The sequence below is a fragment of the Camarhynchus parvulus genome, chromosome 13, assembly GCF_901933205.1.
Source record: "Camarhynchus parvulus chromosome 13, STF_HiC, whole genome shotgun sequence".
In the NCBI taxonomy this organism is placed as follows: domain Eukaryota; kingdom Metazoa; phylum Chordata; class Aves; order Passeriformes; family Thraupidae; genus Camarhynchus; species Camarhynchus parvulus.
Window position 1 is genome coordinate 14,928,923 of NC_044583.1, and position 19,498 is coordinate 14,948,420.

At 49.9% G+C, this 19,498-nt stretch overlaps 2 protein-coding genes across 4 annotated transcripts in view; one reads left to right on the forward strand and one right to left on the reverse strand.

Moving 5' to 3' along the window:
• UIMC1 (ubiquitin interaction motif containing 1) overlaps positions 1-9,939 on the reverse strand; it is a 39,352-nt gene extending 29,413 nt beyond the window's left edge. For all 3 annotated transcript variants that reach the window (XM_030957138.1, XM_030957139.1, XM_030957137.1), the window contains exons 1-2: positions 9,831-9,939; positions 5,456-5,613 (exon numbers count right to left, since the gene is read on the reverse strand). In XM_030957138.1, the coding sequence (XP_030812998.1) occupies positions 5,456-5,605 (150 nt within the window). In that variant the 5' untranslated portion in view covers positions 5,606-5,613; positions 9,831-9,939. The remainder of the gene's footprint in view (positions 1-5,455; positions 5,614-9,830) is intronic.
• Positions 9,940-10,295: 356 nt separating this feature from the next.
• Positions 10,296-18,674, forward strand: ZNF346 (zinc finger protein 346). Its single transcript, XM_030957264.1, has 7 exons — positions 10,296-10,374; positions 10,546-10,649; positions 10,736-10,831; positions 12,057-12,207; positions 13,666-13,905; positions 16,399-16,492; positions 17,754-18,674. The coding sequence occupies exons 1-7, from the start codon at positions 10,314-10,316 to the stop codon at positions 17,857-17,859; spliced, it is 852 nt and encodes a 283-aa protein (XP_030813124.1). The 5' UTR covers positions 10,296-10,313; the 3' UTR covers positions 17,860-18,674.
• Positions 18,675-19,498: the final 824 nt, after the last annotated feature.

Consider the following 19,498-nt stretch of genomic DNA (forward strand, 5'->3'; position numbering starts at 1 on the left):
TTCGAGAAAGATGTTTAAATTGCTCAGCAGCGTTCTACTGAACAGCCACGGTACAGTGAACCGCTGAAGCAAATCCAATTAATCCTGATGGGCCAAAATATATACACACATCTCAATTCCAAGAATTCTTAAATCTTTTTTTAGTTTTAAACCCAGAAAATAAAACATACCTTTTAATTAGGATTTATCGCTGTTTGTGCCTCTGCTGGGAGAGAGCCCCACAGGCCCTAGAGTGCTCTGCATAAATGCAGGCGGGGATGGTGGAAACAGAAGGGGCCAAGAAAATTCAGAGAAGACAACAGGGCTTGCTCCTCCTGACCCAACCTTTTAATGCTCATCTATCTACAAGGATAATAGGAACTCAAGGGGCCTCTCAACCAACTGCCTTTCTAATAAGATCACTAGTCCAAAAATAATCTTAATCAATTAAAATATTCCCAAACTGCAGCCAATACTCACAGTTACAAGGTCATCTCCAATACACATATCTTCCAAGGGAAACTAATTATTATAGTGGAGGCGAGGTAGGGACTGCACACCTCTGCTCAGTGCCAGCCAGGAGAGCACCCTCCTCCTCTGCTGTCAATTCGAGGCACAACAGTCAGAAGGAACCCAAATTCTCTTCCTGTGTGTCAGGCTTTGCACTTTAATTTATGATGCTCTCTTATGAGCAATTTCACTGTCAGCATTGTACACAGATGAAGAAATAGACAGGTTTCCAAAGTCTTCCACACATTTAGTGGAAGGCAGCCACTATTATTCTTCCTTGTTTTTGTAACCTGCTTGGTTTCACCAGACAGCAGGAAATCAAATTCCCATTTTAAAAATGCTTTTGCACATACTTAAAGAGAACCTGACTCTGCCAGCAGAAACAGATACAGCTCCACTCATTTCTAAAAGCCCATAAATGGAAGCCAGTAGCCAGCATACCACATCCTGCTCCCTCAAATCCACATGATAAACCACAGAAATCAGCTTCTACTGACTCAGGGAAGAAAAGGCTACAGCAGAATGTCTCCACCCCTAACAGTGCAGACTGCAAAGTCAAAAGGTCTGGGTAATTTTACTGCTCAACAGCAGTTGGGACCACCTAACAATAGGGCACAGCCAAACAGCACACATCCTGCATGGGAAATATGCAGATGAAAACCAGACTAATTTATTTTTAAAAGCCAATTAGATGCTGGAATTACCATGTTTGGCTCTTGCCAAGGCTGCTGCTGAAATTAATATCACACCCTACTTTATTAGTCTCTGACTTCAGTTCAGAATCTGTTTCAGCTTTGCTCTTTCAGCTCATTAGAACAAACCTGCTGGAAGTGGAGATGAACAACAAGACACAACGGGGCTTATGCCAGGATATGCAGTTCCTGACACAAGGGAGAGAGGACTCTGTAGGAAAAAGGGCTTTTACTGGGCTGAGAGGAGCCTGGATTCAGATCCATCTGATTTTCAACAAGTGAGCTCAGCTGAGCCATGAAGCCTTCTCCAGAACCAACTCACTCTTGCATTCTCTCCTGGGAGATGGAGGCACAGGGTCCCCTGGCAGCAGCAGAGCCCATGGAGACAGCAGGGCACTGCAGCAAACTCCCGTGTGGCTCTGCTTTGCTCCAATGGTCACTGGTGTGAGGTGGTGTCCTGGGATTAAGTTATTTTTATTCCTTGTAGCTGGTGCAGTGCTGTGTTTTGGATTTAGTACAACAGTAATGTTGATGGCACACCAATGGTTTATTTGGTGCCAAGCAGTGCTTGCTCTAAATCAAGGACTTTCCAGTTTCCTGTGCTCTGACAGTGAGCAGGTGCACAAGGAGCTGGGGGAACTGGGCAAAGGGATATTCCACAGCACAGAACCTCATGCCCAGAGTATGAACAGGGGGGAATTGGCTGGGAGACACTGACTGCTGCTCAGGGACTGGATGGGCATTGGTCAGTGGGTGGTGAGCAACTGCATTGTGGCACTGGTTTCTCCTTGGGTTTTACTCAGAGAATCATGGAAAGGTTTGGATTGGAAGGGACTTTAAAGATTATCTCATTCCAACCCTCCTGTCCTGCACATTTCCCACAAGACTGCGTTGCTCACTGCCTGGCCTTGAACACTGCCAGAGATGAGGCATCCACAGCCTCTCTGGGCATCCTCTTCTAGTGCTGCACAACCCTCACAGTAAAGAATTTCTTCCACGTATATAACCTAAATTTCTCCCCTTTCAGTTTGAACCCATCCCTCCTTGTCCTATCATTACAGTTCCTGATGAAAAGCAGTTCCTCTCTCCCTTCTTTTCATTACAATTATTCTTGATATTATCATTAGGATTATTAATAGTATTATTATATTTTATCTTGTTTCAATTATTAAGCTGTTCTTATCTCAACCCACGAGATTTACTTTTTTTCCCCACGATTCTCTTCCTTGCCATGGGGTGGGAGTGAGCAAGCAGCTGCCTGGTACTTAGATGCTGGATGGGATTCAACTATGACAGGTGGGCACTGCCATCCTGGCTGTGACATTTCCAGTGCCACCCTCTCCATAGCAAGATGTCCCTCAGGCCATGCCTGGTCCTGAGGTGAGTGTCCACTGTCACAGATGATAGAAACAGGGCAGTGGCTGGGTATTTGCCACCTCTGCACCACAGCCAAAATCTGATCTGGAACATCAACACATGCTGCTGATTACCCCGACTGTGAGCATCTCCAAACACAGGAACACTCAGGCAAAGGGATGTTCCACACTGAAGGGAAGACGGGCCATGCAGAAATAGATGGCACCATCACCCTGGAGTCTTGTCATATGTTCCCTGAGGGCTGGCAGAGCTGATGGATCTGGCAGAAAGAGCTTGTGAGACTTGATGCCAACTTTGTAAGTGCAGGCAGGTACTCTCAAAGCTCCCAAAGGACATATTCTGGCAAAAGACCCTTCCAAAAGGTCCCAGACCAGATCAGCAGCATGTGAGGATCAACTGCACTAAAGGCTGCAGATCAGTCTAACAGGTCAGCACAACTTCTGGGCTCTGCTCAGAGTTCACGCTTGGCCAGGCCCTGTGCTGAGGAACAATCATCTTGAAGACATGGCTTCAGGAGTCAAACCAACAGTCCAATGCAAGCACGAGGTTCGGGAGACCAGTAATTGTCATGCTCAGAGAGAGCATTGTTGGGCACTACTTGAAATATTGTGTATTTGTGAATGAAAATCCATCTTCTGGCACAGGCAACCAATTCCCTGTGGGATTACACAGCCAAGGGAGATGGGAACCACTCGACTCATTCAACATGTCTGCATTTTCAGAAACACAGTCTGCACAAAGAAGGTCATCTCCTCTGGCTTCCACAGAGCCAGAGAGACTGTTCTTATTTTGTCTGACCCTTCCCAAAAAAAGAGAAGTGTTCCCCGAATCCAGGATTATATATAGCAGAGATCAGAAAGCCTCACGTCCAGAAAACTTTTTTCTGATGCAGCTCTGCAGATGCCACAGCACAGACATGAGCAAAGAAAGGGAACTTGGCAAAATAACATGGATGAGCTTGATAATCCAGCATGACTGAAAAATTCCTGGGAGAGGCAGTCTGCCAAAGATCATCAAAAGTGAGAAGCTGGAGGCTTTCCAGGTGCAGCTGCTACAAGATCTGCTGGTCTGGAAGCAGAACTAGGGACTTGTTCTATAGATACCTGCCAAGAGACTGCCAAGGAAGAAAGCCATCGAATCAATGATGCCCAAATTGTCCTTGTAGCTTTTGATTCATAAGGAACCATGTCCTAACAGATGCAAGATTAATTGAGAATATATTGTTCTCTAAAATTGCTATTGATCTGAGCTTCCCACACCTCTTTTTGAACACACAACAAGGTCTTACCAGTGCAAGAACAACAGTTACAACGTCCAAAATTGAAATTCAACTTGATGTACACAGAAGAGCTGAGACAGTTACAGAAGACAGACAGTTATTTTTTTGAGATCCCAAGTAAATCAGTTTTGCGTTTGATTTTGCAGAAAACAACATGACAAGAGACTGTGGCACTGGATCTGGAAGCTGATGACTCACAGAAAGAGACTGAACTGAATAAATCCACTCATTCAACTGACTGAACTGTTGTCACTTAAACAGAACCTAATTGGCTCTTTAACGGCCTCTCTGAGCATATCCTTTTCTGTAATATGACCGATTATGCCATCAGAATTTATTGTTTATAGACAAACTTAGAGAACAGTGAGGGAGCCTAACCTTTTTATAGATGTGTTTTAAGAGACGTTTGTTTCCTCTTTTTCAGATACGTGCACATTGAGATGAATAATTGCAGACAATAACAGGTCCTGATCTTTTATGTACTGCAGCAGCTCTTATAGCTGCTGATTTCTTTTTTCCTTATAGGTTTCACAATAAAGGCCAGTGATGCAGCAGACATCTGAAGTTAACTTAGCATATTGCAGAGCTAAGGGTTTAACCCCACTGAACTATTACTGCCATATGTTCCATTTCTTTCAGGGAATTTCCCAATGGGAAAGAACTCAGACAATGTGAAGAAAAAACATCCAATATCGTTTGCCCTACAGCTTCTTACTGTTTATTTCTAGTGATTTTCCCCTCCTCACATGATAATCGCCTTATTGGAGAGGAGCACACTGCAGATGTGGGAGCAAAAGGGACCTGATTTAAGATCTACAGCTTGAGAGTGAACTGAAATGCTTTTGAAAATGGTGGAATTACAAAAAGCAGCTTAGGATCCCCAATCACCAGCAAGACAGAGCAAAGCTGTACGAGTCACACATAAAAAAACTGATTGTAATAATTTCCTCTGGTGTGCCTCACTCAGTCAGGCACAGGTTCTGAGGGCTCTGGGTTTCCCCCAGGCAGGAGTTCCTGTGCTCATGCCGTGTAACCAACACAGACATTTCAATCTTGAGGGTAATGCTGATGTGCATAAGCCGACGCTGGGGATCAGGGATCTGAGCCTTGATGCCTTAGCCAGGCACTCCCACATCACATTCACCTTTACACCCTTTGGAGCTGGGTTACAAACTCAGGCCCCTGTAATTCAGAATCAGTTTACCAGACACTGCCTGTCTCTGAGCTACTCACAAGCCTGAGTTCTGAATCATTTTCTTATCTATTTGCACATAATACAGAATCATGTTGCTAAGGTTTAGCTGGAAATCAATCAAACAAAAATTATGAAAAAAAAGATTTGTAAAGGGATTGAGGAAAGGTTACTTTTAAATTACATTTCAGATTCAGTTCTGAGAGGATTTGGTTATCAAATCCCAGACTCATAACTCACCCCCATGAAGCACACCATTCATTTCCTAGTCAAATAGGATTTGATTCATCTCATATGTAAGACAAGGAACAGTACAAGACCCTCTGTGCAAAGCCTGACCCCAGCACGACAGCAAGGGCTGCTCTGGCACTGTCCTGCAGTAGCAGGGCCCAGCCCAGGCTCTGGGCACCCCAACCCATCACTGACCTCTCCATCACTGTCGGATATAACAATAAACGCATCCACAAAACTGCGCTTCTTCCTGGCATTGGCTGGGTTCCTCTTCTCTTCCTCCTCTTCCTCCCCATCCTGACCTCGAGACTCCAGGCCCTCTGCAGGCTTCTTCCTCCTCGGCATCCCTCACTCTGAAACAGAGGGAAAGATTAAAAGCCATTTGTTTCCTTCTGATTTAGATTTCCCCTAACACTTTTTTTTTTTTGCTATTTTTAGGCAAAAGACCCCAGGCACTGAAACCTTATTACAAAGTGTGGTGGATTTAGTGTTACTGGGAGCCACATGCACCAGTCACCACTCATCTAGTTAAGAACACTTTATTACAGCTGATTGCTAAAAAGGGGTTTCAGGGGAACAGCAACACAGACCAAAGCCACACTCTCATTCCAAAGCAATGAGGCTTTCCTCTAAAAGCCCATCAGCAAACTCCTCCACAGCATCACTTCACAGCAGGTCTGCCACCCTCCAACACAACCTCCCGTCCTCAGCCCCACCTTGACCAAAACAAACCAGGCTGTGGCAGTGGATCAAGCTGACATTTGCACACCAAACCAAGAAACCACCATAGCACAGCCTTTTGTCAGCTTTTGTATTCGACAAAACCAGGAGGAAAGGCACTGTGCGTTCAAGGATGCTGTCCTGCCGTCTGCACAGCTCAGTGCATGGCTGCTCCAGCACTACAGACAGGGAAAACACAGGCAATGGCAGCAGGCAGGCTGGAAACAAGACAACAGGTTTATCTGGCAGTGTGGATTTCTCAATGAGCTGCAGCAGCCTCCGGAAGAACTCCATCCAGACATGCCCAAACCATCCGCAGTAACGAAGGCACTTAAAGAGCAGCAAGCAACCTGCTGAGTGTTATTAGACCAAACCTGAGTGCATGGAACAATTGAGAGCAGGTGCCCACACAATGCAAACTGGTACTTCAGCATCCCTTCCCTTGGCAGCCCATACACTGATGGAGAGGGATGCACAGCAAGCATTAGCTGTCTGGATCCAAAAGAGCTCAGAGGCAAGGACTGGGAAGAGATCTCAGTAAAGGAGAGCAGCAGGATGGCACAGAGTTAAATCACCCTTTCCTGCCTATGCTTGCTGTTTGCCTGATAGCTCAACAATAACATTCAGTGCTTCTTGAACTGTGATGTAAAAGAGCCTTACAAAGCAGGCTGAGCATGACCAGCTCTGCTGAAGTTCAATTAAACATGAGCAGACAGAGGTTGAACAACAAGCCCCTGGTTCCACATCAGGGAACAGCAGAGCTGGAAATGTAAGTTAAGTTGGCCGGTTCCCAGACCAGTGTCCTTCCCCAGAATCACTCTGCCTTCCTTCAGGATCACTGAAATAGCTCAGATGTGTGCGGCGATCTAAAATAAGAGTCAGAGAAGATGCAACAGAAACCCTACATCACCCAGGATAGAGCCAAACCCTTCTCTGTAACACCACAAAACTGCAAACAGCCACTGCGTAGAGAAACACTAAGGGAGGCCAAAATCCCCATCAGTGCCGAGAACAGCAGTGCATTGCTCCATCTACAGTCCGAGCAGCAAGGTGAGGAATAACCACACTCCCTCCCCACGATCTGCAGCCTTCCTTCTGCAAATACATGCACACACACGCCCAGAGACAAAAGGTGATTATCCTGGTGAGTCATGATTTGCACCAAAGGTTTGCTGAGCCCTCTGAAAGCAGAAGGTTGCACAAATGGGCAGTCACGGCGCCAAAGTGACTGCAAGGACCTCTGCAGCCCTCCAGTGTTTGTCTGTTGAGGAATGATAGAATGGTTCGGGTTGAAAGGGACCTTAAAGATCATCTCATTCCAAACCCCTGCCATGGGCAGGGACAGCTTTCACTATCCCAGGTTGCTCCAAGCCCTGTCCAACCTGGCCTTGGATGCTTCCAGGGATGGGGAAGCCACAGCTTCTCTGGGCAACCTGTGCCAGTGTCTCACCACTCTCATAGGGGAGAATTTCTTTCTAATATCTAAAATAATCCTGCTCTCTGTCAGTTTGGAGCCATTAAAGGAAGGGGAAATAAAAACAAGCACTGCTTTTGGTGAAGCACTGCTCTTGAAAAACAAAGCTGTTCAGTTCCAGCTAAGCTGAACTCCAGTGCTGTTGGAATATCCTCACTGTATGTTTTCCAGTTTTTTATCTTTTGCTCCAAATGGTCTCTTTGCCCTCCCTGCCCAGGGAGATGAGCCAAGCCTCACACCCAGCTGCTGTGAGCTGCCCCCACAAAATGCATCCATGGTGGTGGAGAATGTTCCCTTATCTTTGGAAAACCACTCACTCATAAGCCATGAGGAGCACAGAAGGGCCCACACAGGGTCACTGAGGTTTGGAGAGGCAGCCTATAAACCTTCTTACCCCCACAACAAAAGCAACTGCAAAAAACAACTGCTGTGCTGCCTTTTTTTTTGTTTTGTTTTGTTTTCAATCCATGCTGGTATCACCATCACTCCTCTGACTCTGCGATACATCTTCTCCTCAGTGCTCTGTGCTAAATAAGAGATCACTGAGAAATATCAGCTGAAGTTATGATGAGTCACCTACCTTCAACATTTAAAGGAGAGAAAAGAGGAGATGTAAGAGATGTAACCACACAACTCCCACAACGCTTCTGAAAATGAAGGGACTTGTGGCAAAGAGAGTCTCTGAAAATGTAACTAAGGGAACAAGACAAGTAAGAGATCACTCGTAGCTGTGCTAGTCTGAAGCTGTGAGTAGGAGAGCAGTAATAGCTTTTATTAGACAAGCTGGTGGAGCTGAGGGAAGACAACACGCATCAGAGCACAGACCTCCTCTTCAGGAAGCGAAGTTGAGCATATTTTGCTTTTTGCACTCTTGGAAAGGATAGTTGTGAGTGCCTGAGGGGAAGATACCTGCTTTCAGACCCAGCAGGAAAAAAAAAAAAGGCCAGAGACTGAATCATCTAAAATTACCTTTGCAGTCCAGTCTGCAGACTCATTTTGCAGTTATCCAGATTTTTTTCCAACTCTGAATTTAAGAGAATTTCTTTGTAAATGCTCTGACAGCAAAGGTGACCTCCTGACAAGGAACTCACACATGCCACGCTTCTCCAGTCACATTTTTAGGGATATCCTTGAAGATCCCCAACTTGTGATTATTTGTCATTTTCCCTCTCATCTATCATTTTGATGAATCAGAAAGCAATTACCGACAGAATAATTCTAAATCTTGACACTGCAGCTACAGACCTGCCAAGCTGTGACAGCTTGAAAAATGCTCGAAAAAAACCAAGCCAAAAAAAATGAATGACTCTCATCCCCGGATGAGTTCCTGAGTGGTTGGAGACACAGGCTGTCGCTTTGTAAACAACTCCCCCCACCTCGGGAAGCAGAGGCACGACGCTCCCCGCGCTCAGGCGGGTCAGCACCACACATTTCCATGGAAACATCATCCCCAGACCCTCGGCTCGACCCCGCACGCAGGGCCCAGCTGATGCTCCGTGAGCAGGACACGAGGGCTGGCAGCGCCCCGGGGAGAGAGAAATTGTTTAGAGGATTGATCCGTTTATAGAGCTGGCTCTGCACAGAGGGGACAGGGCACTGCAGAGGCCACGCACGGCCGGGCGCATCCGCACAGGCTGCTGAGCTCTTGGGAGATGCTCCCTGCTCCGGCGCCCTCGAGTCCAGCCCGCAGCATCTCCCTCCTCCAAGGGCAGGGGAGGAAAATGTTTTCACCCCGTACATGGAGGGAAAACGACCCTCGCCCCAGAACCCACCCATGGTCCTGCCCCTTTCCCAACCCGCTGCCTTCGGGCATTGCATGGAAATTTACAATGATGGGGTCAGGGATACTCGACAGGCTGGGGAGAAGCATGGGGGATCCCAGGGGGAGAGGGGTGAGCTCTGGGAAAGGGGATCGGCCACAGGTGGGCAAACCTAAGGGAAGGGAGCGTGCAGGGGCTGCCCAGGAAAAGGGGAGGGAGCCGGGCCTGGCAAGAGGAACAGGAGAGGCAGGAGCACCTCGTTCTGCGGCCCAGGCAGAGCTCCGGTTTTCGGGTCCTCTCCCCAGGGGACGGTCCAGGAGGAGTTCCAGGGCATCTCCAGGGACAGGGCATCCCCTGGGTCCCCTCCAGGCAAGAGGCAGAGAAAGTGCCCCTAGAGGGAGACGGGAGGTGTCCCTTCCCCAGCGGACAGCGCTGGGGGCCAGTCCCGGGCCGCCGCGGGCGGGGACCGGAGGTCATACCTGGGGGAGGTCAGCCCGGGGGCAGGGGCCGGAGAATGGCCCCGGGCGAGGGAAGGGGTTTCCCTCGCAGCCCCGGGAGCCCCGCGGCCCGCCCGGGGCCCAGCAGCGGCATGCCCCGCAGGGCACAAGGTACTCACCGGGCCTGGGCCGGCCCGTTGCCCGCGGCCTCCCCGCCTGGTCTCCCGCACCGGCCCCGGTCGGCGGGTCCCGCACCCGCGCTCAAGTTGGCGGCGGAGGCCTCATTGCCCTCACCCAAGATGGCGGCAGCGGCTTCGCCGCGTTTCACGTGGTCATCGGGGTGCTGAAGCGGGCAGCGCCATGTCCGTGGCTGGCGGACAGCGGGCCCGGATACATCGTTCTAAGGTGCTCGTGGTCTCGCTTTTTTATCAACCCAGACGCCACTTCCTCAAGAGAAGGATGCGCTGTGTCGCCTAAACACCCACAGAAACGAGCCGTCCCGGGGCTGCCGCAATACACCTGGTGCCCACAACCAACATGTCCGCCGCCGCCTCCCTTGGAGGGTGCGGTGCTCTCGCGGGAGGCCGCCCCGCCGTTGCTAGGCGCGGAGGGGGCGCGCGGGCGGCTTCTCGCGAGAACAGCGTGAGGCGGCGACGGCGGCCATGGCGGACGGGGCCGGTAGCAACGGGGACGCCGCGGGGCCGCTGGTGGGCAAAGAGGCGGGTGAGGCGGCGGCACCGGGAGCGCGCGGGTGGTCGGGCCCCACGTGGTGCCCTCTAGCCCGGTTGGATCCTGCGAGGTGCGGGCATCCCGAACAGGGACGGCCCGCACCTCGCGGGGTCCCACCGGGCCGCAGACGCCCCCGTTTTGTGTCTCACCCCTCTCACCCCACAGTGGAACGGCTGATCCGGGAGAACGGACACATTTTCACCGAGGCGCAGTGCAAGGTGTGCAGCGCCCTGCTCATCTCCGAGTCACAGCGGCTGGCTCACTATCAGGTAAGGAATGGGGAACCCCCCGCCTCCGCCCCAGCCCAGCCCCGGGCTCGGCCAGGCACCGAGCGGGGCTTTCTCTGTTTCCCCAGAGCAAGAAACACGCCAACAAGGTGAGACGGTACCTGTCCATCCACGGCGGGGAGGAGGGTGCCCACGGGAAGAAGATGAAACTGGAGGTGAAGCAGGTGAGAGGAGAGCTGATCAATGTCTATAAGTAAAGTCTACAGTGTCTTAAGATCTAGAGGGTAAGTCCGGTGAAGAGCAGCTGATGGGGATATTCCAGAAATGCGAAGTCCCTCTTACTGGGGATATTCCAGAACCGTTTGGATAGAATGCTGTGCAAAGTGCTGAGAGATGACCCTGCTTGAGCAGAGAGGTTGGACCAGTGAGCCACTGTGGTCCCTTCCAGCCTGATCCATCCTTATGTTCTGTGAGTGCAGGATCCACCAGGGCTAAATACAGCTCTGTGAGACCTGCAGGGCTAAAGGCAGTTGCACAGCCTTGTCAGTGAACGAAGGAAATGCTCTCAGAAGGGGCTTTGTGAGAACTGAGAAACTCAGTGGCAGGTGTTTCACCAGGCCATGTCCCAGTTCCTGCTGCCCTCCCTGCTCTTTGAGCCTGCCCTCCCCATTTAAACAAATGTGTGCTCCTCTGTTTGATAGTCTTGCTTGAAATGACAGAGAAAAAACAGGAGCAACAGCTTGTCAGGAGAATCATTGCATATCATGCAGAGCATGTTGGGTTCATCATCCACAGGAATTCTCTTCCCAGAGCATTCTTTATTTTACTTATTTAGGTTCCCTCAGCTGGTAGCTGGAGCCTGCTGGTCATTAAAGGCCACACGTTCCATTCAGCCATCTGTCTGCCCTGTGACTCCCTTGGGGAACAGATTCTACTTTTATGATTGCTTCAGCTGTAATCCCCAACTCTGGCATTTGCAGGGAGCTGGGGGATAACAGCAGATGCCTTTGCACATAGTGTCAGGCTGAGAACTGCCTGCTGCTCCCTCCTCAGCTGGTGTTGTGTTGCAGATGACCCAGCTGATAGCGATGTTTGTGCTGCTCAGTTCACACCTTGCAGGGGACAAGGCTGTGTGGTCCAATTTTGGCAGCCACAGGCTTAACGTTGTCCTTAACCCAAACAGGCCAGGCTGCCTCTCTGGCTGGAGTGTTTGCCAACAGGTTAAAAACAGTCATCTGGTGCAAGAATGCTCTCCAGGGAGGGAGAGGGCGATGCTGCATCATGGAAGTTCTGCCTAGTCACACTTCATTGACTTAACACCTGAATGTCTGTGGTGATCTTTTTTAGACCCCCAAACTGTAGTGTTTCTCCTCAAAACCAGGAGGTTGGACAGGATGATCTGCAGAGGTCCTTCCCAGCCTCTGCAACTCAGTGTTTCTCTGTGCACAGGACAGCAAGCAGGAAGGCAGCAATGGGGAGGACAGGAACAAGTGCTGTCCCATCTGCAACATGACCTTCTCTTCTCCGGCCGTGGCAACATCTCACTACTTGGGCAAGACTCATGCCAAGAACATGAAGCAGCAGGCCCCCAAAGCAGAAGGTATGAGTGTCTGCAGCACCTTCATGTTGTCCCAAAGGGCTCTTGAGATGCTTGTTGAATCACAAGTGTGAGCTCTTGTAAGAATGTGTGCTCTTTGCCATGAAATAGAGTAAGCCAGCAGTGCACCTCCAGAGACCTGGCTGTTCCAGCCTGCTCAGTGGGCTGGCTTTGGCAAGAGGTTGTGTGGGGCTTTTTTTGCTTTGTTTGGGGGAAATGCAGCTGGCAGCAGCCACTGTACCCATCCTGGTATGCAGGGACCAGGTGTGTGATGTTAAGATGTAGAACTGCCTGCCACAGGGTGTGATGCTCATTCAATGTTAGAGACTGAAGTGACTGGTGAAACTGATACAGCAAATTCCCCAGGGCTGCTCAGCTAAAAGAGTGTGGCCTCTGAGGTTCACAGACTCAGGAGCTGCAGATTGCTGGGGAGTGGGAGAATACAGCTGAGGACACATCACTATATGCTTGTTCTGACCTTTTCTGCCCCTGTGCAGCTGCCTGTGTGTCCCATCCCTTTGCCAGCAGCCAGAAAGGCCTGGTGGGTGAGGAGTGACACCCTCTGTCCAGGGCAGGTAGGGGTAGCCATGGGCCAGGGGGGCTGCAGCTGGTCAGGACAGAAGGAAAACACAGCCCTTGAGTGTACCTGAGGATGGCAGCTTGTGCTAATTCCAAGCTGGGGACTTGTGAGTCACCCAGATTCCTGACTCCTGGGATCTTCCAGGCAGATGTCTGTCCCAGCATGTCTTCATGACTTTGCTAAAATATGTGCACAGCAAAGCCACCTCCAGGATCTTCTTGTTCTTTGGAGCCCTTGCTTTTAGGTATGATAGGAGCCTGCAGGAAGATGTTCACTGAGCAGTCTGGTGTGTGCCTTTGGTGAGAGGAACTCTCTGATCCCTAGCAGGTTACTCACTCTGCTGTTTGGCACCCTGGAGTGAGAGGGTGCAGGTTTCTCTACCACACAGAAGAGCTGCTTCCCGCTGTGGATTCACTGTGTCAGACCTAGTCCCATGTTTATGCTGTGTCTCAGGCAAGACTCCTTCTGAATTCAGGATCAGGTCCTGTGGCTGCACGGTGCTTCCAGAATCCTTTCCAAAATGCCTTTGCTGTGCAAGGGCTTGTGCCCATGTTCTGTCTGGGAGATGATAACAGCAGGTGGAAGCTCATTCATACCCAGTGTTTCTTGAATACAGTCATGCTTATGTTAAGGAGATATATGCAAATCTGTTGGATTTTTTAAACCCTGAAAGTTTTCCTGGCATACTCATGTCTTTAAATTCTGCAGCATTAAGGGAAGAGGTAGCAAAATTATTAATTTATTGAGATATTTTACATTGGCTAGGTTTGGGGTTTAGCTGTAGTGTGTTACTGGTTTTAATGTGGATTTGGGGGAAATAAAGTAACTAGTTTATGCTTGTGAGTTCTGTGACTGACCAGGAGTTTGGATTGACCCTACAGAAACAGTGCCCCCACAGAAACACCCTGCTGCCCTCCCCACCTCTACTGCATCTTCTAACGAAGAGAACAAGGACATTACTGACCCGGACAAGTTCTGTAGCCTCTGCCACGCCACTTTCAACAACCCCCTTATGGCAAAACAGCACTATGTAGGCAAGAAGCACAGAAAGCAGGAGACCAAACACAAGCTGATGGCACACTATGGGCGAACCCCTGATGCACCTGCATCATCCTTCATGGGTGAGTTCTCAACAGGGAGGCTGATAACCAGCTGAAGAGCAGGGTGGGAGAGAAGCAGAATGTGTCTGACAGGCCTTTGGACATGAGAGTCTGTGGGGAGGGAGCAGGGGAGTATTGCTTGTGATGAGGAACTTGATTATACACCCTAAGATTGATTTGGTTGATGCTGTAACCCCCGGCAGCAGATGTTTTAGACTGTAGCTACTCGTGACAGGCTTTGGGTTGTGTTGTGCGGTGGTGTTTAATCGGGGACGTGTCCTTTTTATTCTCTGTGCAGATAATCCAGGGATTTTGGCCAGTACTGTTTCTAGTTAGGTGATTGCATCCAAAATGGAAAGATAAAAGTGGCATTTGATGCTTAAAAGTCGTCTTTGAGGGGACTAGCCAGAGATGGAAGGAATAGGTTTAACTGCACCTGCTGCTTCAAAGCACATGAAAGCCAGAAAGATTTCTCCCTGAATGCCTTTCTGCCTCTGTGTGGGCACTTCCATCTGATGAACTAATGCAGCTCTCTCTGGAGCAAGCAGGAATGTGGAAAAAAAACCCCAGAGCTATTAAGGAGGAACTTTAGGCAGACAGTTAAAACTCTTTTGGTTTATGATCTGCTGCTTATGAGCACTTGTACGTGATGAAAGCCCTCTGAGTCCAGTGAAAGCATTAGGCACTCACAGAAAACTCCTTTGTTCCTCCCAGCAGCCTTCTGTTGGGCCAGGAAGTCTTAGTACCTGCTGGATACTTGAGGTAAATAATAAGCAGACAGATCATCTTAAAATCTTCATCAAGGGCTTCTTTCTCTGTCGTAAAAACCCACACAAGCAGAAGATTAATTATTCTAATTCTTTGCAGGCCACCTTTAGATACCGGTAGCACTTATGACAAATGAGGCTCAATTAGCCAAGTAATGTTCTCTCCCACATTGCGTGGCCGTGTGGGAGATGGAAAAGGTGCTCAGTATCTCACGTTACCCATCTGCTCTGCACCTAATTAGTGGGGTCTGATGAATGGTTCCACTTGAGTGTGACTCAGGTGCTGACAGGGGCAGGAGCCCCAGCCCAGGCAGGCTGGGTAGGTGGGCAGTGCCCTTGCCTGTGTGATTGATGTGTCCCAAGAAGTGCCAGCAGAACGGGAATGTGTACAGTCACATCTCCAGGGCACTTCAGCTCTTCAGGAAGGGTTTCAGAGCCTGGGCTATAATCAGGGATTTCTCACATGAGATGAGCTGCAGTCAGGGATGTTTTGTCCCACTCTCTTTGCCTGTGTCTGTGTGCCAACAGCCACAGTTGTCCCTAAACTCTCTGCTTGGACCTGAGTTGCAGCAGATGAAGATGTGTTCTTTGCAAATGCAGCACTGAGGTGGTTGCCTGCTTAAAGTTCCTTGGGAAAAAGTGGTTTGGAATTGAGGAGTATAGTTCAGACAACTTTGTGCATGCGCCTCTTGGATGGGTTTGCAACAGAGAAACCTTGACATTGATGGTGCAGGAAAGCAGACCTGAAGGCCTCCTCTGGCCTTTACTGCTCAGATCCAGCTCCATTTTGAGAGCCGAGTGTCCCACTGGATTCTGACATATCTGAGGTGCAGCAGCCACGTGGCAAAGTGTCTGCTACATCCAGAGTTGAGCTTCCCAATGATTTCCTGCTCTGCACTCCTGGGGTCCATCTCCTCTTTCACCTTAAGGAAATGTTTTCCTTGTGAGAGTCCCAACCAGAGCCCTTCCTCAGTGTCCCAAAATTCAGGAACACTTAATGTCTTGAGGACAACTGCCAGAATTTTTCCCTGTTAAGAGACTCCTGTGCTGCAGTACTTGCCTGTTTGGTATCTGTGACCTCCTGAACTTTCAGTCCAGCTGGAGTTGTCATGTTACACAAAACCAGTGATCCTGTCGAGTACCACTATTGTTGGAAACTTTTTTTTCCTGGCAGTTAACTGATCCACTGACTGTAACCAAACTGCTTGAGGACAGAGCTTAATATCCTCAGTTGGCACCTCAGCAAGGCTTAGCAAAATGCTGCATTATGGAGCTGGACAGTGGGTGTAATCTCCCCTGGCTGCCTTTTTTATTGAAATGTTATAAGCTTACAAATTCAGTATCTCTTATTTTCTGTTTTGAGATGTGCAGATGAGCAGAAGTGGGAATATGGGAGAGAAACAGAGTTGCAAAGGCAGTATAGCCTTTGGGGTTTGGGGTCCAAATCTAAAAGTTTAATATGCCTGATACCATGAACTGTTTGTAGGGAACATGTGTGTGTTTCTTAGCAATGAACAAACCATGTTCTGATCAGGAAAGCTTTTTTGGCTTAGTGATTCCCTTGCAATAACTGGCTGATACACAGTGGGGTAGTGGGATTCTGTGGTCTCCCTGCCTGGTCAGATTGTTGACTGTTATTTTTCTTTGTTTAGGGTTTAATAAATCAGGTGATTGAGTATCTTGCTTGTTTCTAGCTCAGGCACGGGGATTGGCTAGCTGTGTGTGCTAACATTGCTGTCTGTTTCAGCTGGGAAGGGCTACCCCTGCAGCACATGTAACATAGTGCTGAACTCCATAGAGCAGTACCAAGCTCACATCAGTGGCTTCAAACACAAGAATCAGTAAGTAATGTTCTTGTCTAAGTGTGTTTCCAGCCTCACTGTTCAAATCGATGGCCTAAATATAACCTAAAATGCAGTTTTGAGCACGTGTTTCCAGCTGACTTCCAAACAGAACAGCAGGGTCTGTGCAGGCTCTCTCTGTGTGTCCTGACGCTGCTCCAGGAGCTCCCTCTGCAGACAGCCCGGTCGTGCTGCCGCGGTGGAATTGCCTTCGGTTGCTTTTGGTTCCTAATCGTTCAGCTCAGCATAGACCTTTGCAGTGAACCTGACACCTATTAAACACAGTTTCTCTTAACAACTGAGATTTTAATTTAATTAAGGACTGGCTCAGTGGAGATCTGCTTGCAATTCTAATCTCCTTTGGGATTGCTTGTTTTAAAATTTGGCATATAGTCAGCACGCTCCAGAAACCTGGACTGTATTGCTGAGCTCACTCTTACAGCTGGCAAGTTAAATAATGGCATCCCCTGCATATATTATTAATTGAAAAAAATTATGCTGCCAGATGATTAATACCAAAAATACTTGTTCTGGAGACTGCCAATCATTAATTTAAGAGCCTTCACTTAAAGAGGCACAGTAATGAGCCTGGGTTGGTTAGAAAGCTTCTTAAAAGGAAGAGGTATTAGGAAATCCTACCTGAAGGGAAGGCAGGCTCCTAGCCAAATTCCCCAGAAGGGACAGGAAGAAAACTGGAATCTCTTGTTGCCTGTCTATGGAATAACAGCCTCCTGGTCCCTGAGCTCTGGGGAGTACTTGATGGGAAGACATCTTTCATCCCAGGGAAGTTCAGCTTTTGAACAGCACAACTAGATCAGTGTATAGGAAGTATCCCGTTCTAGAGAGGTAACATGTTTCCAACACACACACATTAATGTTCTCTTTAAGGACACTGCTGTTGTCAGAGCTGTTGCAGCCACACAGCTCCCTTTCAGAATGCTGCTCTGGATTCAGCTGTGCAGTCCTCTTCCACCTTCTGCAGCCTGCAGAGAGGCAGGATGCTTGCTTTGTAATGGGAGCTCTTTAGCAGTCCTTGAGCTCTGCCGCAGCTAATTCTGCCATGCTAAAGGTGTCTGTTTACACACAGGCACAGAGAGCAAGGATTCACTTGGAAGATTTCCTGGCAAGTTGTTGCCTTGGCTGCAGTAGGCTGTTGCTCTGCTGACAGCCTTGCCTGCTGAGCAGTGATTGCAGCTGGCACATTTCAGAGCATTTGTGACATTGTCTCCTTTTCCTTTCTCTTGCTCCCTTCAATGTGCAGGATGCCTGGAGCAGTGCCGGTTGTCGGACCGTTCCCGCCACAACAGTATGTCCGGGAAGAGTCAACTGGCCCAGGAGGCTACAGTTACTTCAGCCAAGACCTCTAGAGCAAGTTGCAGCACTATTCTTGGAGTTGTTGGTGGCCCCAGAACGCACATCCTTTGCCAGCCCACAATGGTTTCATTATCCCTCTGGATAAGCAAAGCCCTACCCTCCTGTATACACCCGTTGAGCAGAACGGGGACTGAATCTGTCAGGAAAAGGATCCAGCTGGAAGAGACTTGCTAGACAGCAAATACTTCACTCCCTTAGAGTAGTTTTCATTGTGTAATTGCTTCCTGTGAAGGTGGGTGCGGTGTGAGAGGAAGTGTCTATCTGGTGTAAGGAGGGTTTGGCAGCAAGCTGGTAGTGGCACCTTCTCCCTGTCCCCTCTAGTGGGCTGCCCATTCTGCTGCTGGACTGCTCTCAGAGGCACACCAACACCCATGGGCACCCCCAGGCATGACAGGAGGGGACCTGGAGCCTGGCTGTGGGACCAGAGCCACCCACACAGCCGGGAGGCTGAGGATGGAGCGTGGCCCTTGTCCCTAGGTGTGCCCTGGTGTTGGTGCTGTTGGCCCAGCTCTGCTCCTCCCTGCCCTGGGCCAGAGCTCTGGCTGCCTCGCCAGTCTGAACTCCATTGCCTTCTGGGCTGGCAGGAACAGGACAGAGCATAGAGCCACCCACCAGTCACATCCTCCACAGAAGCACCACAGTCCCCTGCCCAGGCTGCAGCCAGCTCTGTGGAGCCAGTTGCTCCTGCAGGAGCACACCCAGGGTCCCTGCTTCAGCCCGGAGAAGCTCAGCCCTGGCCACAGCCCCAGCCACTGCCATCCCTCGTGGCCCCTGAGGCTCCATTGAGTAAATCAAGTGCAGATGTGGAGTCAGGACCGGGTGCCTGCTTACAATTAGGGGGTGGGAAGATTGGGGTGGCCCCGTTCTTGCTTTGCAGTTCCTTGCCATGGCTGCTGCTTTACTGGGCTGACCCCCCAATGTTGTACAGGGGACCGGGCTGGTGAGCAAAGCTCCTGCTTTCTTGGCCCATAGATCAGCACTGTGGTGCCCAACCCTGCACACAATGTGTGCCATGTCCCCACGGGGAGCAGGACACATTCTGGCCCCATGCACCTCATTCCCTTTGCCAGCTGTGACCGCAGCACTCCCCCACACAGCCAGGACAGGAAGAGGTGGCAGGGCTGCAGTGGGACAAGGCATGACACTGCCCACCCTCCTGCCATATCACCCTCAACTTGTATGTTCCCTGCTCAGCCTTCACTGCCCAGATCTGTGGATGCTCCTGTGCCATGCTGGGGGCTAGACGAAGCCTGGGCCTCTGGTGTCCCTGTCCTGCAGCCCCTGCACTGGGCCCCACATTCTTGGCTCCCCAGAGGGAGCAGCAGGTTTATGTTTGCCAAGTTCTGCCTGGTTAAACCTTAACTGAGCTGGGTTGCTCCATGAGTCCCTCCCAGCCGGAGATAAGGATGGGCAGGCAAGACCAGGGCCTGGTGGGACGCACTGCCCCAAACCTGGCTGCCTGCCTCCAGGGCAGGACCCAGCCCCTGCAGAGCGCCATGCCCAGTCTGGGGCAGCTGCCTGCCTGTCCCGCTTGCCCCCTGCCTTCCTCAGCGGGTGCCCACTGATATGAGGGCAGCAGGTTGTGGCTGGGGCTGGAAGCTACCACGTTGAAGCCCATGGAACTGCTTGGAG